Source organism: Sciurus carolinensis, chromosome 4 (assembly GCF_902686445.1).
Source record: "Sciurus carolinensis chromosome 4, mSciCar1.2, whole genome shotgun sequence".
Classification (NCBI taxonomy): Eukaryota; Metazoa; Chordata; class Mammalia; order Rodentia; family Sciuridae; genus Sciurus; species Sciurus carolinensis.
Window position 1 is genome coordinate 66,444,536 of NC_062216.1, and position 27,936 is coordinate 66,472,471.

Sequence of the window (27,936 nt, forward strand, 5' to 3'; positions counted from 1 at the left end):
AAATCTTATAGTTCATAGATAATCATTCTTGGCTCTTCTTTGTAGTCCTATAGACTGTGAGAAGGAGCCAATAGATGTAGTCTTCATAATCTAGATTCATATCCTTTGTTATATTGCATACTTGTTTACTGAGATACTATCAAGGTTAGGAGATTACTTTTGTTTACTCTGGGCAACTTTACTTGCAAATCCCCTCCACTCCAAATGCATTTGTATATTAGAGAGGGAATAAAATGAAATGTGATAAGGTTGTTAGTGTGCTTTCCTCAACAGGCAACAAGCATTTTGTAGTGTCTCAGATCCTTCTGTCTAACAGATGTGTATAATAATGCCAAGAAGTGGTGTGGTGCTCAACTGCAGCAATTATAACAGTGCATTGAGCACTAGATCTCAAAGGTTCAGAACAGAGTATGAGTTACCAGTCTCGGCACTTGAATATGTGCACAGGCATGAAGGAGGTGAAAGTCTCTTACATTGCCCGTGGCCAACTGCCTGCCTCATTATTCCTTTTAATCCCAGCATCAGTCTTCACTTGGCTTGCCTGTTCAAAAAAAGTGAACCTCTCTTCTCTCATTTGCCTTATTTTTCCCCCATGCCTAGATTTTTTCCTCTCATTTTTCATTCATCAGCATGTAGCCCTGGAACTTCACAGCAGGGGAGTCATTCAGAACATATATACATGCTAATATTTTAACTCCTCCATCCATTTTTCATTAAAACACAATAAGTGATTTATTGTGGAGAGGCAAGCTGTGAGCCAAGCACTGAACTGAAGATGTTTCCTCATCTTTATTAACTCTTAACAGCAAAGAAGAAGAATTTGGAACACATTTCTACTTCTGTTATTTTTGAATACAGCAGAGTCGGGGGCTTTCTAGACTTCTTGATTTTTGTTTTCTAACTTATTTCTCATCTGGCCTTCCCTTCAGATTTCATACTGTGTGTGCCCTTGCTTGGTTTGCCTGTGCCTCATAGGTCATTCTTTCCACTTAATGTCCCATTTATCTACACCATCTTCATTTGCACATGTGTTAGCTTACCTGTTGGTGAATGATTTTATTTTCATTTATGTTATAAGTTTCAACATATTATAGCAACTATTTCAGATTACCTACAGCCTTAACATCCTCTACAAGCATGTGAATAGAGGATATAAATGTGCTCAGCAGATTTCCTTCCCCCACTACTAGGTTGACCCCAGCATTCTACTCCAAGCACATCCTTAGATTTAATTTGGGTATAGGGTTGGTTGTATGTGAACAGAGTAAAGATTGAATAGACAGAGTACAATTAGCAGCTCTAGGATGGAGAATGCAAGATTCATTTTATTCTAAACCCTGCTTGCTATCTCTGTAGTGTTTGGGAAAGAGTATTTTTTTTTTCTGAGTCAAGACATAGAGAATGTCTTGTTTTGTTTCATTTTGTTTTGTTTTGCTCTTGTGTGTACACATGTATGCACATATACACACCTTTAACCTGACCTTGAAATAAGTGTTACTCATAGAAAAGGGTCCTCCAGAGAGTCACCTCTGTTTGGGAGACTTTGTACAAATAAGCTATTGAATCTTGTAGTTCATAGATAATCATACTTGGCTCTTCTTTGTAGTCCTATAGACTGTGAGAAGGAGCCAATAGATGTAGTTTACATCTATTGGAGTGGTAATGCATCCTTAAAGGAAAATTGGCAACACATTTCTGAGCTGTAAAACTAAGAGGAAATGATCACTTGGTATTTTCAAAAATGAGTCCTGCATTTCTTCATTTTTCAAAATCTATAGTGTTTTGCAGTTTTCATAGTGCACCTTAACAAATCATAAAACCCTTTAAATCTGAAACCTTTGACGAGACTTTTTACTTTCAGAACCAGGTATTTCTTTTGCTAGTAATATTTCTGTTGAATATTTATTCATCTTAGTGACCCAAGTGACCCTTGGGCCTAAATTCCTAATGGTAACCAAGTTCCTCTTGTTGACTCTCTGTATAGATATAGAGTTGTGCCCTACTGAATCCCTGATTCAAAAACAGTCTTCATTAATTAACCAGGTGGTAGTAGTAGTAGTCCTCTATAAGGGATGCTAAGGAAAGGGTCCTGCTTATATAGAACTAATGATAAGTACTTAGTAAATGTTTATAGTATAGGTAACTAATCTTCTGGGGAGGGGTAGTATTTGTTTTGTCATGAATTTTTATTTTTGTTTTTGAAGATAAATGTGAAACAATCATAGTCTATAAAATTCGTTTGTGGGGGTCAACCAGATACACATGAAAAATAGGTATGAAGTAGAGGTTAAGATTTGGAGCTCTGGAGTTTCCTACCTGTAACTTCAACGAGGCTAGCTTTTAATGTTTCCTGAAATGTTAGAAGTATATTGACTTACCTCTAAAAAAGGACAGCTATGGTATCCCTTCAGCAAAGCACAAACTTAATCTAAAGCTACTGAAAATTTCTACATTCTCAATATTAAAATAAGGTTGTTTTTTGATAGGTATTATATTGTTGTATTTTGTAAAGACATCTTAGGTGCAGTTGTCTTACTACTAATAGAAATTTGACCACTATCTTACATGTGGACATGCTAGATATGTTTCATACACTGTGTTTCTTGCAGAAGAAGTAAAAAGTAAGAATTATTCTAATTTTTTTTTCTTATTTGGTAGGATTCAAAATGAAGAAAGACCATAACACCAATAACATTTAGAATATCTGTTAATTATAAAGGAAAGCTATTTGTTTAAGAGGTTGGGTCCCAGAGGTCATTAAGAATAAAAACTTGTTGAATTTCATAAGCATGTTTATTAAGGCTAAATTATACTAAACCTTAATCAAGGCAAAGGGATTTATTTAGCAGTTTGAGGGTTCCTGGAAGTAAATTCAAAATTCAAGTTAAACTGGACATGGTGGTAAATGCCTATAATCCCAGCAATTCCGGAGATTGAGGTAAGAGGATTCCAAGTTCAAAGCCATCCTCAGCAACTTAGCCAGGTCCTAAGCAACTTAGCGATACCCTGTCTCAAAATAATGAATGAAGCTGGAGTTGTAGCTCAGTGGTGGAGTGCTTGCCTCACACACATGAGGTGCTGGGTTTGATCCTCAGTTGTTCATCTACAACTAAATATATTTTTTTAATTAAAAAAAAATTAATGAATGAATGAACAAATGAATCAACAGATGGATTGGGGATGTAGTTCAGTGGTAAAGCACTCCTGCGTTCAATCTCCATTACCAAAAAAAATTTTTTTCAAGTTAAAACAAAAATAAAGCATTCAAATAATTTAAATATTATATGCACCCAACACCAAAATTATGTTATTTTATGGAATAGGACTATATCTTATTCTTAATATTCTCATCAATTTAAGCTGAATATGGTATGATACAAAGCATTTATGGAATGTCTTTCTGAATTATTTGTTTATTCATTGTGATTTGCAGTATATCTGATCAGTTTAAGGAAAATATTATAGTGTTTTATTGTATTTTTTAAAGAATGCTAAACACACAGCTCCAAACCTTTACATAGAGGCTTACTACACAGTCTTTCCTTTTCCTTATTCTGAAGTATGTTATTGAACAAGATAAATATAGTAATGTGGGGGAATAAGGACTTTGAGGCAAGATTAATGAATTTTGTACCTTTTCCTCCTTTTTTTTCCTTTTTGGAGTTTAGCTCTCTGCTGGGGCCTCTGGAAAAGAATGCCATTTAAAACAATAATGTTTCTGGAAATTTAGTAATTTTCAGGTCTTTCTTAATGCACTCTACATTGAGAAACAACAGTGGAATGATAGCCCAAGAAGAAATTAAAACTAATTAATATATAGGCAATATATAGGCAGGTGAACCTGCCTCTGAAGATTTCAGCAGGTAAAATAAAATAAACAGCAAAACATTTTGTAGCCAATTCAGTACTGTGAGCTAGCTACAGAAGAATCATAGTAGATATAAAAGTAATTTGCCACAGTGAGTAATCAGTACTTGTTGCTTTTTAAAAAGTGATATCTTCCAAACAATAAAATGTTAATTCCCTGAGGGCAATAATATCAATATCCCAAATAATATTCAGTACCTCTTCATCCAGTCAGCCTTTATGATGAGTATATGCCATACCTCTCAAAATGACTTCCTACAATGTATTGCAACCAACTAACCTATACTTAGAGTAAATATCTGACAGAAAGAGTAGAGAATAGCAGACTGTCTTGTTGACTGATAGAGCTGGCCTTTTGTTCTGTACATTGCATCAAGTATGGAAAAGTCAATTGGTCTGAGAAAGTGTGTTCAGATCTCACAGATTGCAGAATTGAAATACTGAAGACTCTCTGGTTACACTCTGTAGCAAAGAATATAGGAGCGACTCATCTGTCTTCCCAGAGCCCATTAGTCACCGAACCTTACTCAAGTGGGAACAAGGTTAAAGTAAACACCTTCAGACCGCTGTCCTCTGTTTCCATATGCCATCAAATACTGACCTATGAAACCTCTTTGAGAATCTAATACAAACAGATTCTTGTAAGAAGAAACAAAGCCCTCAATACTTTCTATCATTTATTTCCTTAACAGTTTGCAGTTTGAAGTATAGGACTGGGAATTTTGACATTTTGGCATATTTGGTATAACCAAAGGTTACCTTTTTTTTTTTTTTTTTCTTTTTTTCCCAGAAGGTTATCTTGACAGATTCATTTTTAACTTATTTTTTTCTTGGTCTGAAAACACACACACACACACACACACACACACACACACACACACACAGTAGTTTTGCATGACTATAAAAGCAATTTGACCTGACCACATTCCTGGTAATTTTTGGTAGAACTTTTTGCCAATGCACTGAAGTTTTATGTGTACAAGAGCTGTTAATTTAAAGATTCCAGCAGGCATCCTTTTTCTGTTTGGCAAATGTCCTTCTTCCCTCTTGAGATTAAACAGTGGCATTCTACTTTGTGGGAATGGCAATTTCTTTTCTAAGTGGGCTACTCAAATTAGATAGGGGAAAAGGGAGAGATAAGGACTTTTCCCACATGACTGACATGGTCAATATGGTCCAGAGAGGCCAAAGTCATTTTTTTAATGGATAGATTTGGGGACTGTGCTAGTTGGCATTTTCATAAACTTTTAAACAGTAAGCTCTATAATTTTTTTTTTAAATATGTTCCTTTGACAGAGCAAAAAAAGGACGAATATTCTGACTATTGCATAGAATGAGTTTTTCATCCTGGGGGAAAAAATTCAAATTGTTACTTTTTAAGTTTTAAATTAGACTTGAAATTTTCAGTATGCAAAAATACTATCTTATCATTTTTATTTCATCAGCACTTCAGCATCACATACATTTAAATCAGTTTGAAATCCCTTTTTGATCATGGACCTAAAATCATCTACAACCAGAGGAATGAGAAGTTATACTCCATTTATGTATGATATGTCAAAATGCATTCTACTGTCATGTATAACTAATTAGAACAAATTTTTAAAAAGAGTTATTTCAAAAAAAAAAAATAAGGACCTAAAAAATTAACATCTCTGAGTCAGACTCAGTTGGTGCACGCCTATAATCCCAGCAGCTCGAGAGGCTGAGGCAGGAGGATCAATAGTTCAAAGCCAGCCTCAGGAATAGCAAGGTGCTAAGCAACTCAATGAGACCCTGTCTCTAAATAAAATACAAAATAGGACTGGAGATGTGGCTCAGTGGTCGAGTGCCCCTGAGTTCATCCCCATACCGCCCTCCCCCACTGCCCTAAAGAAAATCTCCACATATGATAGCAGTAGTGAGCTAGTGTCCTAAATTTCATTTTACCATAGGGAATATGATCTTTCCATTATGACCATTTATTGCATTGTCCCCTTCCTAAGTGGTCGTACTTATTCCAATTTTCAAATCCAAAATGGTAATGACCTAAGATAGCAGCTCTTTCAACCGTGGAGGCCAGATGTGGCATTTTTGCGTTGGCAGCTACATACACACAAAATTAAAATAAATTGCACAAACCTAGTGAAAAATCTCAAAAGTGATTGGGGGGGGGGGTGTCAATGTATCACTGAAGATGGAGAAGGCCAAGCTGAAAAAAAGAAAGAAAGAAAATGAGATAGGGATGTATTACTTGCAGTCATAGGGGGTGGTGGTATCAAAACCATGACTAGATGCTTTCGTCACTGATGTACCAAGTATACATATGTAAAGTTTTAAACTTTCTACAGTGAATGTGTATTAGTTGTCAAAAATAAAATACAATACTTTTTGAGAAGTTGGTGATATTTGTAAACAACTCTGTAAATTCCCCACTCTCCAAACCCTCTGCTTAATTGAGACACTCTTTTCCTTCTGTGACTACTATGTTGATATGCCTATCATAGCTAGGAAATTCCAGAGCAGAACTGGTGCCATGCACTTGCTGATTAAGGGTCTCTTAGAGAGCCCTAAGAGCTTTCTACAGTAGTACTTTAGTGTTTAGATGTTATCCTTATAGAAGTATGTATGTATGTATAAATGTAAAAATTAGAATAATGTTGAATTGATTCACTTTCCTCTGGTTTGCTTAACTAGGTATTATATTCTATAAGCCTAAACTCTGAACTCTGATCTGTTTTCTGTGGGGTCCACTGAGAAATCAGTGTCACTGTAGAAGTAATACCAGGCATTGTTCTGTTGACTTGAAGATTTATTGAGCTCCGTCATTCATGAGGTGGATCAGAGGTGTCCTGTTGAAAAATGCCAGCCTGGTAACATGCAACAGGTGCAAGCTGTGCCCTGGAAGCCCTGGGAACACTCTGAGAATGGCCAACATTTTGGCAGTGCTTGCAGCTCCGACAGCTGCTATGCCTCAAGCACATGCTGCTCTAGCACTTCAGTATGCTGTGTTGCAGGACTGGGCTCAAGTCTTCCTTAACACCCCAGGCTGTGACTGACTACCAAATATCTGGCCAGAATATTGCACAAGGCTTGTCAAGTGAAATTCTGGGGCAGAAGTCAGCAGTCAGTTAATGTGATCCCAAAGGGAGGCCACAGAATAGTTATTCATCCAGGGTAAAAGAAATAGAAAAGAAATTTAGAGCTGGTTTGTTATTTAAGAAAGCACAGAACCAGTGTTACAACTGAGAATTTCAGAGTCCTTGGCTGTGAATCAGGTGTGTGGTGTTATATAAGGATTTATCAGTCACTGTTTAAAAGAATATTGGATAGCCTCTGAAATGAATGAGGGGAACTAAGCCAGGATGAGGCAGATTTAGTAATGAGTTCTCTCATCACATCTCTTGGCCAAGAAAAACATGCACCTTCTCCAGAGACAAAATTTTTCTTCCATTCCAGGAGGTGGAGGAACATATGAAGTATATGTAGTCCAAGCTTTCAGATGAGCAATTTTCACTAGCAATTTTTGAAACCTACCTCTAAAAAAGTGAAAAGAAAAATTGAGGTAACTGGAGACTTTCCATATTGGGAATAGCATCTCTATAAAAAACAAGTTGGTCCTGTGCTCAGTTCCCCCGCCCCCTGAATACAGAACTCTAGGTCAGGTGTTAGTATCCTAGGCCAGCGTGCCCTGTCTCCCAGAGTGGTGGTGGGTGGGACAGAATAAATGTGCAGCAGTATGTGAAACTGTTTTTCTTTATAATCCTCAAGATTTTAATAGTAATTAAGCTTTTAGTAAGCTTTTAGTCTTGGGTCATTTTATTTGACTTGGGAGACAGAATATTTAAACTTCTCTTTTCAGATTAATCTTGACTTTTCTCATTTTTTTCCATCTCAGATTATTCAGCCCCTCTTAGAACTTGACCAAAATAGAAGCAAGTTAAAGTTGTATATTGGACACCTGACAGCCCTCTGCCATGACCGAGACCCCCTAATCCTTCGTGGACTCACTCCACCAGCTTCCTATAACTTAGACGATGACCAGGCAGCTTGGGAGAATGAGCTGCAGAAGATGACCCAGGAACAGGTAAGTCTCTCAACTGAGCTTTGATAAGAACCTAGGAAAATTCTTGGGGGAGAAGGTGATGGTTCCAGATATCATATTTAGTTGATTTGTACTTTTTTCCTTTTTCTTTGTTTCTTTACTTTTTTAAAGTTTGCACTGCTGGGAATGGAACCCAGGGCCTCATACATGCTGGGCAATTACTGTACCACTTAGCTACACCCCTAGCCCTAAATTTATTTTTTAAATTAACAAAAAACAAAGCTATTTATCATGTACAACATGTTGTTTTGATGTGTGTACATTGTGGAATGACTAAATCAAGCTAACATTTGCATTTCTCACATGCTTTTCTTTCTTTTTTTGTATATGTGTGTGTGTGTGATGAGAATTACTTAATAAAATCAGCTCCTTAGCAATTTTCAAGAGTTCAAACATTGTTATAAACAGCTTGTTGTATAATAGATCTCTTGAATTTATTCCTCCTATCTAACTGAACATTTCCCCATCTCTTTCCCCTTCTCCTTCCCCTCCCCCATCCCTGGTAACTACCATTCTCTTTTAACATTCAAGATCGTTAAACATGAATAGTCTTCAACAGATACTTGGCATTATCATTTGAAGGAAGTACCACTTGATTCTTCCCCCAGAGTTACTTACTTATGTATCACAAGAACTTGATGTAGAAAGGAGGGTTAAGGACAGTCTGTTACCTGCCTAGGTTATCACTTTGAAGTGATGGCCATTGAAGAGAGGTCTGGAGTTAGGATGTTTGGATAAGGAATTTAAGTTCTAGAAGCTAGAAATCTCACATAAAGCAGTAGAAACTAAGATATGTAATATTTTATCCAGAAAGAGGCATACTTTCTTCTATTAGGCCATGAGCATTGGGACTAAGTCAAATCACTCACTAATTGAACTAGGTTTCAGTTTGTTTTTGCTACAGTTAAACTTTGTTGTACCGCAAGCATTAGATTTTTCCACTACCTTGTGTTTTTTTTTTCAATTAGATTTATTTTTTAACTGATACATAAAACATAAAAATTATACATATCAATGGGGTACATGTGACCCGCACCACAGAGGGCTCTCCATCCTCCTATCCTCTCCAAGCTACAGACTGCCCTTGTTTCTTAATGCATCACTCATAGTGGAAGCATTAATGGTCTTTTCATCCTCCTACCTCAGTCTCAGCATGCCTGCCTCACCCCCAGTGACAGACACCAGCTCCCTACCAACAGTTCATGGTCTAGACTATGAGGTGATTTCCTGCCCCTTCCCCAGTAGCAGCAGACTTCTGCTTTGAATCAGTCTATAATTTGGGGGCTTACTGGACTTCCTGTCTCTTTCCTAGTGACAATTTGCTTTTGCTATGTGTCCATCTCAGAGGTTGAAAGGATTCCCTACTCCTCCTCTAGTGGCAGCCAATCTGAGTAGGAACAGGGATAATGAAGGTTTCCTGCCCTTCTCCTAGCAGCACACAACTTTTCCTGTCAGAGCAAGGCTGGCTCTGGGCACTAGGGATTTCCTGCCCTCTCCAGCACTTACTTTTTACTTCATATCAAAGATGAATCCAGGTGCCCATCCTCTCCTGGCAGCCAGTCACTACCAATGGTCACGTACTATGTGGAACATGGACAGATTACCCTAGTACTCCTCCTGCTCTACCCTCAGCTTTGGCAGACCCTGCACACCTGCACCGCAGAGAGAGCTCTCTCAGGTTTTCTGTTCTATATCCAGTCCACAACAAACTCTCAGTGGAGGCCAGTGGAAGAGTTGTATAGTGAGTGTGAATTCCTTCTTATCTGGGGTTCCAAGGGACTCCACTCTTATCAGGCTGGCCCATATACTGATTTAATGAATTTATTCACATTGTAGGTATTAAATTGTCCTCTTTACTAATGTTTTGGTACTGTGGATTGAACCCAGGGGCATATTACCACTAAACTGCAACCACCAGTCCTTTTTTTCTTTTATATTTTTTAATTTGAGACAGGGTCTCACTAGGTTGCTGAGGCTGACCTCAAACTTGGGATCCTACTGCCTCAGCCTCCCAAGTAGCTGGCATTATGGGCATGCACCACTGTGTCCAGCTCTCTTTACCCACTTTTAAGACTACTGTCTCTTTTTGTTTTCTACCAAAGATATGTTCATCTCTCCTCAGATGGACTTGTCACCCTTGAATTCAGTTTTACCTGGTTACCTTAGAACCTCTACTCTCTGATAGGCTCTAAAAAGTTATGATTTTATAGATTATCTAGACCTTTTTCTTGTTAGAGTAGGACTAATCTCTTAGAGCTTTCAACATTTTCAGCAAAAGTGGAACTCTTTACAAACTGGGATAATTGTCAGTTTACAAGGTAAAAGAAGAAAATGTGCCAGACATGATGGCACACACCTGTAATCCCAGTGGGCTCAAGGGCTAAGGCAGCTGAGACAGGAGGATTGTGAGTTCAAAGGCAGCCTTTGCAAAAGTGAGGTGCTAAGCAACTCAGTGAGACCCTGTCTCTAAATAAAATATAAAACAGGGCTGGAAATGTGGCTCAGTGGTCGAGTGCCCCTGAGTTCAATTCCTGGTATCCCCACCCCCCAAGAAAGGAAAGAAAATGCATAAAAAAATTATTTTATGGCTTTACACATTTCTTGGTCCTTGCATATATAAAGTTTTACTCTTGTTTCCACAAAGTTCTGTTTATCTAAAACCCTCTGATTCATCTTCTGGATAGGTGCAATGTATTAAGCCCTTGGTTCAATATTTTTGAAACAATATTTGTGACTATTTATAAAACATCGATGATGAATATAACCCATTGAGCTGGGCACAGAGGCTAAGGCAGGAGGATTGTACATTTTAGGCTAGCCTCTGCAACTTAGTGAGACAAAATAAAAAGGTGGTAGAGCACCCCTGTGTTCAATTCCAAGTACCATTGAAAAAAAATGGGGGTAAGAGAAAAGAAAACAACTCACTGTATATGTGTGTGTGTTTTAAGATATGGGATTCTTCAGCTTTGGGGTACTGAAGTAACTGGTACTTTAATTTGTGCTTACCTAAATAGGGATCGTAGACTACTTGAAGAGCTAGAAGAGAACAAGATAACTTCTCATATCCTTGAAGAACAATAGCTTGAGAATCAGAAGGGAAACAAGGTGTTTGCTTAGTCCATTTTCTGTTGCTAGTAATATAGTGCCACAGACTGGGGAATTTAAATAAAAGAGGTTTGTTTTGGTTCTGGTCCATTGAAGGGCGTATCTGTATCTGGTGATGGCCTTCTTGCTGGCAAGGTTCTGAGGCAACACAGGGTATCACTTGGGATAGTCAGGGATTGTGTGAGAGACCTAGCCAAACTGACTTTCATAGCAGACCTAATCTGGAAACAAGCCATTGGCTTATTAATTCATTAATTGCATGAATGAATTAATCCATGTATGAGGGCAGAATGCTAATCACCTCTTAGGTTCTATAGTGGGGATTAAATTTGAACATGAGTTTCAGAGGGGACAAACCATAGTCAAACTATAGCAATGTTTCTTCTAACCCAATCTGGAAAATTTCTTTTGACCAAGTAGAAATAAAAAAACCTCATGACTGTATTCAAGGTAATGGTTCCCGTATCTTAAAATACACATACACACACAATAGCATTCCAAAAAAAGTGGTGAGCCTGGTGTGGTGACCCCCGCCTGTAATCCCAGCTACTCAGGAGGGCTGAAGAACTTAAATTCAAGGCTGGTCTGGGCAACTTAGTGAGACCCTGTTTCAAAATAAAATTAAAAGGACTGGGGATGTAGTTGCCCTGGGTTCAATCCTAGTACTGCCCAAAAAAAAGCAAAAAGAAGAAATAATGACAGTGGCATCAAACTAATCTGGATCCAAAGTCCAGCTCTGTCACTCCCTGGTTTGAAAACACAGGAGCAGTTCTTAAACTTTTAGGCCTCAGTTTTTTCAGCTTTAAAATAGGGATAATAATACTTGTCTCCTAGGGTTTCTTGAGGTTTAATGAGATAATAATACCATTAGCATAATTGGAGAGAAACACTTAGTAGTGGTAGACTTAAAGAGAGCTAATGTTAGACCTTATTTTCAGTCATGAATCCCTTTATCAGATTCTCCCTACAGGTTAGTTAAGCTTTATCAATTTCATAAAGTTTTTTCTTTCTTTACAAAATACTTGTATATCTGGCACTTATTTTCGTACAACTCATAGTGTTAAAAAGAACAAAAATAATGAGTTCAGATAGATTGGAGAGATAAATAAACATACTTTTTTTTTTAAGGTAATGATAATGGAACTCAGGGTCTCATGCATAATAGGCAAGTGCTCTACCACTGAGCTATTCCCCTTTAGCCCTTATCTTTCAAAGAAATCCAGAAATTAGAATATAAAAAGTTTAGTCAGTTAAACTAAAAAGTTAAAGATCACTGCTAAGACTAGATTCAAGGGAGAGCCTTAGAAAAAGTTAGGAAATAGTCTTATTATGTCAAAATTTTATAAAGGTGCATGTAGGAAATATGGTTTATATTGTTTTGTTCCTGCTGCTATAAAATTGACAGAACAGGCACTCATGTTCTCCAAATAAAGCATTCCATTTTTGAAAGGTAGAAGATTGTTTAGACCCATGGAACTATTAAGCTTTTTTTTTTTTTCAACTTCCTATGTAGCTTAATGGTAATTATAGGGATAACCACATGGCAGAATATGATGAATTTCTTTATAAGCTATGCCTTAAATCTGTCCATAGCAGTGACTTTTCAACATTTTGGTTTTCTAAGTCTGTACCCAAATTTTATATTCTTTGGTGGTTTCTTCGGGCATGATACATTAGTTTGGATTGAACTGAATTGGATAGGTGGGTACATGGATAACAGACAGGCATACATATGCTTGTCATACCTACAGGTGCCATATGCTATTGGTGTCAGCTTCACTATCATGGAAGTTAGAGGCACAGGTTTTAGAGCCAGACAACTTTGAATTTTCATCATCTGACCTTCTTGCCTATTTGCCCTTAGACTTCTTAACATCTCTCTTTCTTCATCTTTCTATGGATAAGATTAGTGTAAGAATCATGATGCTTCTAGATGGTAGCTGTTATTGCAATTATCATTGTCGTTTTCAGTTAATATTTTACTAATAATCAGCCTGATGGATCCCTCCTCCAATACAACACACACACACATTACCTTGGAATTTTTCCTTCTTCTCTAAGCATGACTCTGCATCATTAGTCATATATGGATTTTCTTTGTTTCAAGCTTCCTGTCATTTTATGGCCATGCTTTGATCTGAGAGAACAGTCTTAAGCATATATATCACAAAAATGATTTGCTTAGAATTCCAGAATATTTCCTCGTGAAAAACCTTCATTTGTGATTTTTTTTACTGTGTGTGTGTGTGTGTGTGTGTGTGTGTGTGTGTGTGTTTTCCCCAGTTTGTACCCTGGATTCTTTTCTGTGTGTGTTTATATCACCTTATTTTTAACAAAATATCTCAAGCATTCTGAAAAGTATAGGTTAATATAACATTACCTTTGCACCCAGAATTAACCATTTACTTTGTCATATCTGCTTCACATCTTTTTAATGCTAAATATAGTGTGATATTGTGATATGATAAGAAACATTTGAGATCTGCTCCTAACTTCTTGCACACAATTCCTAAAACATTTTGGGATTTCTGGAGCGACATGTGTCTTCCGTATGCTAATGAAATGACTCGGGGCAGAAGGCTTCTGGATAATCTCAGGATGGAGTCTGGTTGTCAGCAGAACCAACCAGGTGATTAGAAATTTGGAACTTTCTGCCCAACCCCCACCCCAACCTCTAAGAAGGGAACCAGACTGAAGGTTGAATTGATCACCAGTGTTCAGTGACATAATCACTTGTCTATATAATTAAGCCTCCACAAAAGGACAAATTTCAGAAAACTTCCAGATAGCTGAACACATGGAGATGCCTAGAGGGTGGCATGCCCAGAGAAGGCATGGAAACTCAGCACCTCTTCCCACAAATACCTTGCCACCTCTTTATCTGGTGTTCATTGGTATCCTTTGTAATATTCTTTATAATAAACCAGCAAACATGTTTACCAGAGTTTGGTGAGCTGCATAGCAAATTAACCAAACCTAAAGAAGGAATTGTGAGAATACTGGTTATAGTCAGTCATTCAGAATCTCAGGTAACAACCTGATGCTTGCCAACTGGCATCTGAAATAAGGGAGCAATCTTGAGGCACTGAGCCTTTACACTGCAGGAAAAGACACTATCTATAGGTGGAAAATCAGAATTGAAGTAAATTATAGGACATCCAGTTGGTATCCACTGGAGAATCTGGTATCAGAAGTGTTGTACTGAGTATATGAGAAAACACTTTCTTGCCTCTTATATTAGTCTTCATACCCCTTCTCAACTGCATTCTTTTTTTCCATCTGCAGTAGCAACTGCTGTCCTAAATTAGTGTGCATTTTTTACAGTCCTCATTTTGCCTTTTTAATATACATGTGTCCATAAATAATATGCAGTACTGTTTAGGTGTGATACAAGTTGGATTCTTACACCAATCCACAGAAAGATGAAGAAACAGAGAGATGTTAAGAAGTCTAAGGGCAAATAGGCAAGAAGGTCAGATGATGAAAATTCAAAGTCATCTGGTTCTAAACCTGTGCCTCTAACTTCCATGATACTGAAGCTGACACCAATAGCGTATGGCACCTGTAGGTATGCCTGTCTGTGATACAAGTTGGAAAGACATAGTATCATACTACTCAGGCTATGTTTCCAGTCATTATTATTTACTGAACCCAGGCCCACTAGTCAGTTGGTATTGGAAGAGAAGACATTGTTAACCTTTTTCAGAGAAGGGGAATCTTGTGCCATTTTATGTGTTCCTGGAGCCCCAATGAAGCGTTCTTTAAAAGAAATAGTTGAAGGCAGTATAAAGGTAGAATGTTGTTAAGAGTACGAAATGCTTTAATCTAAGAAAAACATTTTCTTAAGGTCAATTTTAAATTTAAACATCTTCTCTGCTTTGGACTATCATTTGTTATCTTTAACAATCATAACTCATAATTGTAATTCCAGGGGTCCAGGTTTTCCACACTGCACCACTAACTCCTTGTATCCACAAGATGCCCTCATTTTTTGCCAACCCCTTTTGTTTTGCTATCTCTTGGGCAGACACTAATCTACTTAGTGTCTCCATAAATCCAGCATCAACACCAGCTAACATTCAACTGACAGCTACTCATGGAGTTGAGTTAGTGATTCTTAGGTTACATCATGAAAATGGTGGGAAATTTTCAGCTAAAACTTTTTTTGTCAAATGGCTTTTCCCTTGAATATAATACAGTTTTTTTGGTTTTAAAATTTCAAACTTAGTTATTTTCAGAGAGCTCAAGGATTTGGGGCCCCTGATGTGTTCAGGAGGGACAACAATGTGTTTTACAGTAAATACTGTGTCGTTTTTTTAAAGGCTATACTGAAACTATGCTACACATCAATTCCTTAGATTCAGAGAGATGCAGCAGGGTGGGAAACTTCGATATCTGCAGGTGCAGAGATTGGAAAGACCACCACTCGTGTATGTAATCTTTCTCATAGCTTTAAGTGATTGCATTCAACTTTTACAATGAGGTGAGGAAACATTTATAAGTCTCCAATGGCTGTCTTATTCATGCACTTCTGTTCTGAATAACATGATTTCCCTGCAACAATAAACTTCAACTTTTCAACTTGTCACCAGTGCAGTGGCTCATATAGTTAAAAAGTGAATGTGGTAACCCACTTGGAAACATAATATTGTTCTGGGTCTAAATAACCCTAGTTTGAAGAAATGTTATGTATTGCAGTTTTACACACATTAACCAGAGTCAGGTGGTCTAAGTAGATTTGATTTTGGTACTGATAGTTAATAGTTATTTCACTTCAGATATTTTGGTTTGCAAGTGAATGGATACATGCAAATTACATTTTGAAGTCTTATGTATTTGGGTCCTATTCCTTTGTTCTGTCTCTAGACCATACCAAGCATATATTGTTCAAAAAATGAATTCAGAGTCACTTTACCTTTGTGATCTTATTAGTTCCAAAAGCTAAATAAATTTAGACCAGATTATATTTGAGAGTCTTTATGGCCAAGAAAGCATTGTTTTTAAATATCTTGTATACTTTAACCAGCAGCCTTTATTTTACCTCTTTGAGATAATTTTTTTGGTCTAGTTCACATTTTATCACATTATATAATTTTAATTCTTTCAAGTCATGTAATAATAGAAGTTGGGACTCAAGATGTAGCTTAGTGGTAGCTAAGCTACCACTAAATAGTAAGTACATGCTCATGTACTTAGCATGCTTGAGGTCCTGGGTTCAATTCCTAGCACAAAAAAATTAGAAATTATATTCACAGTATTATATGAGTATTATATACTAGCTTTAAGTTTGCAGGGCTGCTTGTTTCAGAATGGCAGATAAAAGAAGTAGAAATTCAGTTCTGAATTGTATAGTCTTCAAGGTTGAGAGAGTAGTTTTGGAGCAGTGCTTCTCAGAGGCGGTGATGGCCCTCAGAACCTCCTCAAAGAGCTTTCTTCTTCTGCATTCCCATCCCCATAACTCAAATAATCAAGAGAAAATGAGGATAGAAAAAATAAGATGAAGCCATGAGTGAGCTGTCAGACACTGTCAAGAGGAAAATTTGATTATTATGCAGTTTATAGTATTCCACAAGATAAAATAAACCAGTAGTTCAGCAAAAACATGTTTATTTGAATTCTTGGGATCTGAAAGAAAGTCCCCCCAATCATGGGTCCTCATAAAGAATCAAGCTGTAAGCAACATTTTTAGCATCTTTCCATTTTATTCAACAATAAGTTTTATAGATTTGTTTAACATCTCAGCAATATCATAAAACTAAAGTTTATTTTCATTAAAAAAAAAAACAACTATTCTCTGAGAGAGCCTAGATATTGCTACCCAAAATACTCAGATCCCTAAAGTATTATTTAGTGTAAGGAATACATTTTCAAGGCTTTGGGAAAATGTAGGCAATACCTCCTAAACAATAGTATTCTCAACCAGTTTTTTTCTATATGCAGCAAAATTTAAGGATATAGTACCTAACATACCATAATGTAGATATCCTGTGTGCCTTTTAAATGCAAATTCATTTTAAAAGTCTGTTCATCTGCACTTTCCCACTAATGGCCAAGGAATCCGCTGTCTAGGGCCAAGGATTTGACTGATTTAGCAAAAATGACCAGCAGGACAGAGTCCAAGTGTTTGATGACATAGCTGGCTTGTTTGGCAGTGGAACTGGATCCAACTATTGGGTCTGTGTGTTTGGCAGGACAAAGGATTCTGCCCATACAGCTGGTGTGTATGTCTGGCTAGGACCAAAGATTCGACCCACATGGCCGGTATTTTTGACAGGGCCAGGGCTCAGGATCAGCTGGCATAAGTGGGAGTAGTAGACTGGAGCCAAGAAGGTGGCCTCCATGGTTAGGAGAGATGGGTTATACCCCAGGAGACTGAACAAATGAATGTGAGGGTAGTGTGACCCAGGTTTATCATAGGAGAAGGAAGCAGCAGTATAAAAAGGGTAAAGACAAACCTTGTGGTGTTAGGCTACTGTTAAGAAACACTGATGTGAAAACATGGTTTTGAACAAATAGATAGATTAAATTCCTCTGTATGTGTGTGCTTATCTACCTGTATATATTCACGTATTTCCTAACTAGGTCTGCTGAGGGGATCTAGAAACTCTGACATTCAGTGATGAAGAGCTCACTTAGCACCCAAAGGTTAGCTTCTAGATGCCCTTTTCCACTGAAAGGAATGAGGGCTCCTTGCAGAAATGACTGTGTCTGAGACTGAGTGTGGAAAGGTACAAGATAATCCCAGAACATCTCGTTATACTAGAAAGATGGGAAATGTTCCAAGAATGGTGGGTATGTATCAGAAGGACGTGGGATCCCTATTGCGAAATCATAGAGATTTGAGCATCAAAATATTAACTGTAGTAATATTATGACATATTGAATAGAATAGAAATTTATGAGTCTATACTGGTATTAAGAAATGATTGAATAAATAAATGAATAAATAAATAAAAAGGAAAATTTGGTGACAGGGAGGTACTGGGGATTAAACACAATAGTACCTCACCATTGAGCTACATTCCCAGCCCCCCCATCTTTTTTTTTGAGACAGGGCCTCACTAAATTACCTAGGCTGGTCTCATACTTGCAATCTTCCTGCCTCAGCCTCCTAAGTAGCTGGGATTACAGGCATGTGCCACCACACCCAGTTTATATAGATATATACACACCAGTATCCACTGAGAAAGAAGATTTTGAATGAATGAATGAATGATAAGGAACATGTAAAATGTTAGCAGTTAAGGAATCTGGAGGTATGAGAGTTCTTTGTAGTATTTTTACAATTTTTCTATAAGTTAATTATGTCAAAATAAAAAGGTTTTAAAAATTTAAGTCAGTAAACTGGAGTTAAGATTTTCAATCTCTTGTGAAAATTGTAGTGCTTAAGAATATCTAGGGCTTAACAAGTATTATTACCCTAAATAGAAGACCCCAAGGTGATACCCTCCAGCAGCAGAAAAATGGTACAGTAACAGACTATACCAGAAGAAATAACTTTGTGTATATAAATTGCTTTGGTGTTACTTCACAACCAATGGGTAGATACTATAATTTAGCAGATGTTACTTTAACAGAAAGAAAATCTTTCTAGATCTGTCCACAAAAAAGAACAAACACCCATAAATGAGACAATTTTTTTTCCACTGGAGAAGCTGCTCAATTGGGTTATAGAAGCAATTCTGGGTTGCAAGATGATCTGAGTCAGTTTCTAAGGTTTTTTTCCATCCCAGTTGTCTTTTATTCTATTGTAAAAGGAATGTAAAATACCTCACCACTACCACCACCCCCCACCCCGACCAAAAAAAAAAAAAATGTAGAACTGTATTTGAATGTGACATACTAACAAAAACTCCACAAACAAATTAGGTAAACAAATTGAAAAGGGGGAAGATAGGAGTAATGGAAAATAAACAATTGTTAAGAAAGGGCAGTTTACATTTAAAAAGTTAAAGACATAAAATTCAGTTATAGGATAAATGAAGGCTTTTGCCTCAATGATGAGGAGACCCTTTTTCTCCTTTTTTTCTATTTCCTTTGAGGATAGAATGAGAGATTATATCAAATTACAAAAAGAAATATTTCTTTTAACATGGGGAAGAGCTCTCTGATTATAGACTTGTGAAACATGGAACAGATTTCAGAACAAATATTGTAGTTTCCCTTTGGAGAGTTTTAAACACTAAGGTCGAATCCCAAACACTTAGTGCCCCTCCTCAGCCCACCATATTTGTCAACTTCTCCATATCCTGCCTGATTGATGCAGGTCATCTCAACCAGTCGGAAACCAGAGTGACCTATATGTTGAATGGTTGATTTTTTTTGAAAGTGCAACTTTCAGTTTTAAACCTTAGTGACTCTAAAATTTTAAGTAAAACTTTGTCCTGGGGATTGAACTCAGGGGCATCTTACCACTGAGCCACATCCCTAGCCCTATTTTGTATTTTATTTAGAGACAGGGTCTCACTGAGTTGCTTAGCACCTCACCATTGCTGAGGCTAGGTTTGAACTCACAATCCTCCTGACTCAGCCTCCCAAACCCATGGGATTATAGGCATGCGCCACCAAGCCCAACTGCAAATGTTTTTTATTATACAATTCAGCCTCTATAACCAAAGATTAGCAACAGGTAGTTATTTTAAACCTTAATAAAGAAATATGATTTAATTTCAGATATTGGTCAAAAGTCATATATATTGCTAAAACTACCCCAGCTCAGTGGCATAGAGACACAATACAATAAACTTAGCAAAGTAATTAAGTCAGACTTCAACAAAACTTTAGATTTCTGTTCATCAAAACACTGGGAGAAAATATTCGAAATATATGTATGTATGTATATATATATATATATATATATATATATATATATATACAAGTTTATATACAAGGTATTTTTGAAAACCAGTAACAAAAGACAAATAGCATAATTTTTGAAGTGGCCAAAAGACTTGAACAGACTATAAAAGAAAGATAATGTAAAGTAAGCACTTGAAAAAAAATGCTCACACATATGAAAACTACAATTAGAACTGTAGTCTCACTAAAATAACTAAAATTAACAAGATTAACCTTTGGTTGATGAGTATGTGAAGCAACTGGAGCCCTGATACACTGCTGGTCAGAGTGTAAATGGTATAATACTTCAGAAAAATGTTAGGCAGTTTCTTAATTATATGTACATCTATTCCACAACCCAGATTTTTCATTCTTTGGTATTTACTCAAGAAAAATGGAAAGATATATTCACAAAAAGACAAGTGATGAAAGACTATTCATAGCAGTTTCATTTGTAAAAGTCCAAAACTGGAAACAACCCAAATGTCCACTAACAGATTTTTTTCTAATACTATATATTATATAATGGATTACTATTCATCAATGAAAAGAATGAATTTCTAGTACAGGTATCTTTTTGAATGAATCTCCAAAACACTGTGTAAAGCAAAAGAAACCAGATACAGAAGAATACATACATAATTAGTATATGTATACATTTATATCCATTTATATGACACTCAAGAAATGTAAATTAGAAAAGGATAAAAATTACAGCTGTGGTTACCTACCTACTAACTTGTGGAAAAGCGTACCAGGGAACCTTCTGAGATGATGGAAATGTTCTGTATTTTGACTGGGGAGATAGCCATGTGGGTGGATATATTTATCAAAATTTATCAAATTGTACACTTAAAGACCTGTGCATTTGGCTATATATCAGTGTTAGTTTAATTTTTTTCAAAAAATCATACCCTACCTACAATTTCCTTTTGACCTGTTTTAAAATAATATATTCTACTAAAAAGTTAAAAATGGGATATTTCCCTTGAGTACAAATTCTTTTTTGTTTTTCCACCATAAATGCCAGCCTCCCATCAGGAACTGAACCACACTGGAATGAACTTCTATCAGCCAGCCCACTCTGTGGGTCATTGAGCTTTGGATTCCAAATCCCTTTCCCAGCACTTGGTCCCTTTTTAATTTTCAGGAAGTATTGTTCCAAAACTTGGCTCAGATCTTGTCCTTTCCTTAGATTCATTTTTCCATTTGTTTTCTCCATATTTTGATCAATTGCTCCTTGGCTTACACCCCTCTCCTTTCAAAGTGCTGGTTTAAGGGCTGCTAGTTCTGGGGCAGCATGGGCACAGAACCTAGAAGTCATCTCCCTCACTCAGGGAATGTAGCAGTCATCAGTCACAGAACATGACATTTCATGCTTTCCTCTTGAATGTCCTGTTGCTGTACCACCCAAGTAAGCCAAATGGGCATAGGGGCTAATGTGGGGCAGAGCATACGGGGCATCAGGGAGAGGAAAGAAGAAAGAATAGTTCTTTGTGGGATAACAAACTTTGTTCTGGTTCCCAGCCCAAATGTTTCTGATCTGGTTTTCCTCTTTTTGTGATGTTTGAACTTGTTTCCTCAGCTCAGATGCTGAATTCTTGTCCAAAAAAACTAAGAGCAGCAGCATGTGAGAGGCCGCAGGAGGCAAAACTAGCAATCCAGCGAAAAGAATAGCAGAACTTTGAAGATAAATGTGTGTCTGTATCAGGAATGGGCTTGGGAATGGGGTGTGTGTGTGTCTGTGTGTGTGTGTCTTGACAAATTTACGAGAAATGTGCTGTGGAGTAGACTCACTTTTTCTCTCCTCTGCTCTGGCACTTTCTTTTTCCTCTGACAGCTGCCATTAACCTTTTTATGCAAAGACCGGTGTATCTTGCCAGTTGAATGTTGAAATATCTGGCAAAGAAAATCTTCTTTTAAAAAATAAATGAGAAAAGAGATGGAATAATTGGAGAAGAGCTAAGCAGACACACTGCTGGAGGGGCATGTCTGACAGGGTACTTAGTTGGACCCTAAGACCCAGAACTCCTACCTTGCTTCTGATAACATGCCCTAACACTAAGTTGGGAAAGAAAGAGTAGGAATTTGACCATAGAGAAGATAAGGAATTTACATAGTCAAAATTACGTGAACATTAAGTAGTATTTGCAATGCACTTCCAATGTGAGAACATGCTGTGTACTCATAAAAGGACATACTTAAGCATACAGGCATTGTACTAAATATGTAATAATCTTGTTGTGCAGAGAGAAAATTGGAGACCTGTATAAATCAAAATTTTATATAAAAGATCCTTCCAGCTGGGCACAGGTGGTAACTATTCCTGTAACTACTCAGGAGGCCAAGGCAGGAGGATTGCTTGAGCAACATATGGAGATCCCATCCCATTTAAAAAAAAAAAAAAAAAATCAATCTTCCAGCCATTTCCTTTCTTAACATATTTTGTCCTTTCTGTCATATCTATCAGGTCTTTCCCTCCACTTCTTGACTAGTGCAACTTTTTTATTTAAATCATACTGTGGCTTGAACCCAGGGCCTTGCACATCCTGAGCTAGTACAGTTGTACAGTTCCTGATCCTTGTTACTGGTGCTACCCCAAACTTACCAGGACTAAATAAAATGGAACATAAAAACACTTCTAAATTCAGGTCTTAATGTCCCTTCAGCTTTGCAGCAAAGAAATGCCAGGGCCTTTTTAAATCTAGCTTTTATTAGCCTGGCCTTGCACTGGATTCTTTGGAGTTCAAAAATATGAATGTGGAATATTTCATAAATGACAAAGCTCTGCATTTATAAAGATCTTAATGCTTTTATAGCTGCCCTAATTGCCTTTTTTCCTTTGTGTTCAAAGTATCCCCATGAAAGAATGTTAGCACTCCTGAATCCCCAGAGTTCCTGCTACTTACCGTTATGGAATTTTAATGAGTCTTGACAGTGACCACAGTCCAGTACATTAAAAACAGGTCTGTCATCTCCAATATCATCTCCACGATAAGACTCCCCAAAATAAGCAAAGAAAATGAATGCCAATGAATGCCAATGAATGCCGGAAAAACACCAACATGACCTAAAAGCAATGCAGTCCTAAAGCCAGTGAACCTCAGAAACTCTGAAACAAGTTTCTCACTCCATTCGGAGTGTTTGGAATAAATTGACCTTAGTTTTCTTTCAGACTTTTAGGTTTAGTGGTAACATTCTAAAAACAGAGGTTAAAAAAAAAAAAAAAAATTTTTTTTAATTTGTTTAAGATGTTGATAGGCCTTTATTTTATTCATTTATTTACACGTGGTGCTGAGAATCAAACCCAGTACCTCACACATGCTAGGAAAGCGCTCTACCACTGAGCCACAACCCCAGCCCCAACCTAACTTCTTATTATAGATAATATCTACAATGATATATAACAGAGACTCTCAACTATGTCACCCCAGCACACCTGAAGATAGGAAACTCTCCAGTGGTAATAGTGGCTACAGCAACATTGGTTCTCTAGGGAAAACCTATGTACATTTAAAAACAGAAAAAAGTATGGGATTCCTCCCCTCTCCCTGTAAGGCATGTCTTCCCAGGTGTAAAATCACAGGAGGACCCTGAAATATAAGCAATCTCCAATTTACATACAGATGAACATTGCCACCATTCTCTACTTGACTCCCCTGTGCCCATAACTCTAAACCTTGCTTCCTCCAGAAAGTCTGGGGAAATACTGCCACAGCCTCCCTTCCTATAGTATCTCCTGGTCTGAAGAGTCACAGCTACTCAATTACCCAACCCTCCACAGCAGCCACTAGTGAGGCATTCTTGTTACTGTTGCTATTACCCCAGTCTTCAAGGAAATCCCTTGAACCTGTACCAGAACATCCTGCTGGGGCAATAGAAGTAGATCCCCAACTCCCACCCACACTCTTCCAGTGCAAACTAGGAAAGTTGTGACCAGGCCACATTCAGTTGCCCCTGGCACAAATGAGGATATATTCCTGACATCTGGAGTTAGAACTCAGAAGGCACTGTTCAGTACATAAACTGCTATAAATGATGGTTAAGTACCATGGCATTGTACACCAACAGCATTCTGTTAGTTTGTTTGGGCTGCCTTAAAAAAAGAAATACCACAGACCAAAAGGCTTAAACAATAGTAATTTATTTTCTCACCATTCTGGAAGCTAGAAGTTCAAGATCAAGGTGTCAATAGGGTTAATTAGGTTACTTCTGAAGCCTGAAGCCTATCTCCTTGACTTTCTGATGACCACCTTCTTCCTGTAACCTCACATTGTCTATCCTCAGTTCCAAACTGTTCTTGTGTCTGTCAACATTTCCCCTCCTTATAAGGACACCAGTCAGATTGGATTATGGCCCACCCTAAAAAACTTGTTTTAACTTAAATCACCTTTTAAAGACCCTGTCCAAGTAAAGCCACATCCTAAGGCTCTGAGAATCAAGGCCTCAACCTACACATATTGGTTGGGTGGGGGGAGGTCCTCAAATCAGTTCATAACAAATATGGGCAAAATAGTCTCATGGGGACTACTTCAGAGTATAACTGTTACTTAGGTCATTGTTTCAGGGTTTCAAACAACTCTGGAAACTGCATTCCAAATACACCTCAGAGTCCTGCCTGCTGAAAGGTATGGGATACTGCAGAATCCATTTCATGTGCTAATTACACAATACTCCCTTAGGGGAGATTCAGGGCCTGTTGGTTACTTCAATCTAGCAAGGTCTGTGAAAGCACTTAGTAACTGGACCTTTCTAAAAGATCTGTGTCATAACCATAAAATATGAAGGAGGTACTTGTTCAGCAAATGAATGAAGTCGAGAAGTTTTTGGAGATAAGATTGTGGTATACTTCTATACTATGTAAATGTTATCTCACTGCTTTGCTTGCCTCTTGGCACAAAAGACAACCCAGGCACAAGAGAAAATGGCCAACCTAGCATATACTTGCTGGGTGAATGAGAACCTTTGATTTTTAACGTTAAAGAGAATAGCTCTTGCTGGAAATTGTAATGATGTTTAGTAGCCCTAAAGATCAGGATTTCTCATGGGTTCTTGTTAGAGATGTGGTTTTAATGTTGTCAGACTGAAAGCATCTTATTCTTTGCTAATGAAAACCCTAAGCCAAACTTAAGGTACTAATTTCATATTGCCAGTTTAATAGAAAAAACCTGATAGTAGCTTCAAACTAGTGTGATGGAATATTAGTTAAGGCTCCTGGCTCATTCTTTGTTTTGTTTGTTTATTTGTTTGTTTTGTTTTGTTGTTGTTGTTGTTGTTTTTTGAGGGGGGCGGTATTGGGGATTGAACTCAGGGGCACTCGACCACTGAGCCACATCCCCAGCCCTGTTTTGTATTTTATTTAGCGACAGGGTGTCACTGAGTTGCTTAGCACCTCACTTTTACTGAGGCTGGTCTTGAACTCACAGTCCTCCTGCCTCAACTTCTCAAGCTGCTGAGATTATAGGCATGAGCCACTGCACAGGCTCATTCTGTTTCTACCACCTACATTCCTGAAATTTCACTGGTTCATTTTACTCCTTCATATTAAGCATCTCTCTGAGATGATCCCTTTTTAAATGCAGGTACTACTAGGAAGGGTAGCACATTGTCAGTTTCTCCTCAGCATGGCTATAGAAGCAAGGATAAGAGTGAGTGACTGGGGAGGGGACATAAGAGTTCAAAACAGAACATAATTGCTAGATTAAAAATCAGATCAGTAACCAGGCATGGTGGCACACACCTGAGATCCTATCTCCTCAGGAGGCTGAAGCAAGAGGATTACAAGTTTGAGTCCAGCCTGGGCAACTTAGTGAGACTGTCTCAAAAGATCAGGAATGTAACTCAATAGTAGAGTGCCCTGGGTTCAATCCCCAGTACTGAAAACACACACACACAAACAGATTAATCTCTTCACTGAGGCCCAGGCCTGGTGATAAAGCATAATCATTCTTAGGATTCTTTGACTTTAGGCTACTCAGAGCATACGGGAACTCACTCAGCCTTTTCCAAAGCTTTAGTAAAGCTAAATCTGAGTCAATAGACATTTATTCCTTAAAGTAAGCATACTGCAGATGGATGTCAGAATGTAACTAGCAGGAAGATAGAGAATCATGGAAAGGATAAAGTACTGAGTTTTCTCTGACCCCAGATGATAAGACTCAGAAAAGGTGCAGCAGCTTGCCTTCATGAGAACTAAGTCTCCTCTAGCTAGAAATAGCCCGCTGGCTTTCATTTGGGATTGCTGTTCAGCTCTTAATTTATAAGGCAAACCAGGGATGAGCTATTATTTAGTCATGTTTTTAATCCTGGAAAGACTTCAGTGATCCTCTGATCTCTCCTTTTCTTTTTACGCATAAGGAAGCCAAGGCCAGAGCAGCTTGTACAAGATGATGACACTAAGCAGCAGAACAGGGACTAGACATTTACTTCCCTTCAGACCTTTCCCCACTACTTCTCTTTGCAATTCTGGGAAGGAAATCCTCTCAGCCTATCAGAGGATGCTGTAGCAGGAATTGTGTTCTCCTTCAGCACTGTGACATCTTCTGCAGATGTTCAAGGGCAATTGCCTCCCTTTCAGTAAGGAACAGCAGTAATTAGGTGCACATCTGTGCCAGGCACTGTGCACCAACCAAACCTTTTCATGGCTTTCTTTAGGGAGAAAAATTAATAGATAATAAAAAGTATTAAGAAGTTCCTCCAACCTCCTGCAGAGCTGTAGCTTCACCAACACTTCACTTGCTCCCTGCATGGTTAGTGGAACCCTCATGTTCTGCTCATAAGTGTTGTCTAGTGTACCGCAGCCCACAGGCAGCGGTCCTGCGGGCAGTGGGGATAATTGGGCAGAACCACATGCAGGAGCAACTGGGCTGTTGTTTGTTTGAATTGGCCTCCACTGGTTATGTGCAGAGGGGTGAGTCTAGGACTCTGTGATCTTCCCTTGCCTATGTAGAACTCACTACCTCCCTTGGTTTTGTCTGAGGATTGAGCCCACCTCCCTCTGTAACTGCCTCCTTGAGAGGAAAAGTTGAGAGAAAAGACCCACTGATGCCTCTCCCCTGCGTGCTTGCTTTGGTAGGGGCTTTGCCTTCTCTTGCTTGGTCATGCACACCATGTGGGGGCAAAACAGCACAAAGCCATTTGAGGCCTGCAATGCCATGGCTTTGCCACACTTTCTGGGGCAGCTGTGCTCATTAGTGTGATGAGCCTGAAGCATTCTTTAAGCCAGATTGGACTAGAAATGTCCCTGGAGTCTCAGTCTCACCCTCACCCTTCTTCACCTAAGTAAACACTAACTGCAAACATCTCTGAGCTTTAGGGGGCTATGGGACTATTTTTCTTTGAGTCCCAGCTTTCCCCAAGAGCTTTCACATAACATCACATACTTTCTTCTCTTCGTCCATCCAAAATTAGTAACACTCAACTCCAGAACCCAACCCACCCCCGTCCTTCCCCATGCCAGCCAAATCAGACCTGTCTTGCCATATCATTGTGTTATGCTTGCCTCTCAGCACTGCATTTGACCTTCATTGAGATGGTCATATGTATCCATAGGTTCACTCAGAGCAACTTGTATGACCTCAGAGCTTTGGTCATTATTGGACCCGTTCCATGGTCCTTCTGAGTTACTGTGCCAGGAATGTGTATCCCGCTAAAGGGTCATTATGTCACTTTACCAGGGAGTCGGGAGACAACAGAAAACATATCGAGTTTGTACTAAAAAAAAAAAAGAAAATCCAGCAAGATCCATAGCTCTCTGTGGGAGTCTTTGCATTCTCTTCCTGACCTACTGGCCTTACAGTCAGATACCATGTGCTTCAAATCTTAGCAGTCCTGGACATAGAGGGTGCATTTAGCATGTGCCTCAGTTGCTGAGGAAACTTTCTTTTCTTCTCTGCATGACCAAGGACATTGGCACAGTTGGGCCTTGTACTAGTTTAGCGCTTGAACAAAACCTCGACTTCAACAAAGCCTTGTTCTTACCGCCCTGGTTTCAGCATTAGATTTCTTATTCATTGTTTGGGTTTCTTTCTTTCTTTCTTTCT

General features: G+C 38.1%; 1 protein-coding gene across 10 annotated transcripts in view; it reads left to right on the forward strand.

Moving 5' to 3' along the window:
* Nucleotides 1-27,936, forward strand: part of Erc1 (ELKS/RAB6-interacting/CAST family member 1) — a 550,337-nt gene that overhangs the window by 505,277 nt on the left and 17,124 nt on the right. For 7 of the 10 annotated variants that reach the window (XM_047548604.1, XM_047548601.1, XM_047548603.1 and 4 more), the window contains one exon: nt 7,745-7,933. In XM_047548604.1, coding sequence (XP_047404560.1) covers nt 7,745-7,933 — 189 coding nt within the window. Of the gene's footprint in view, nt 1-7,744; nt 7,934-27,936 lie in introns of those variants that run through there. The other 3 variants (XM_047548610.1, XM_047548609.1, XM_047548611.1) reach the window with 1 other exon arrangement.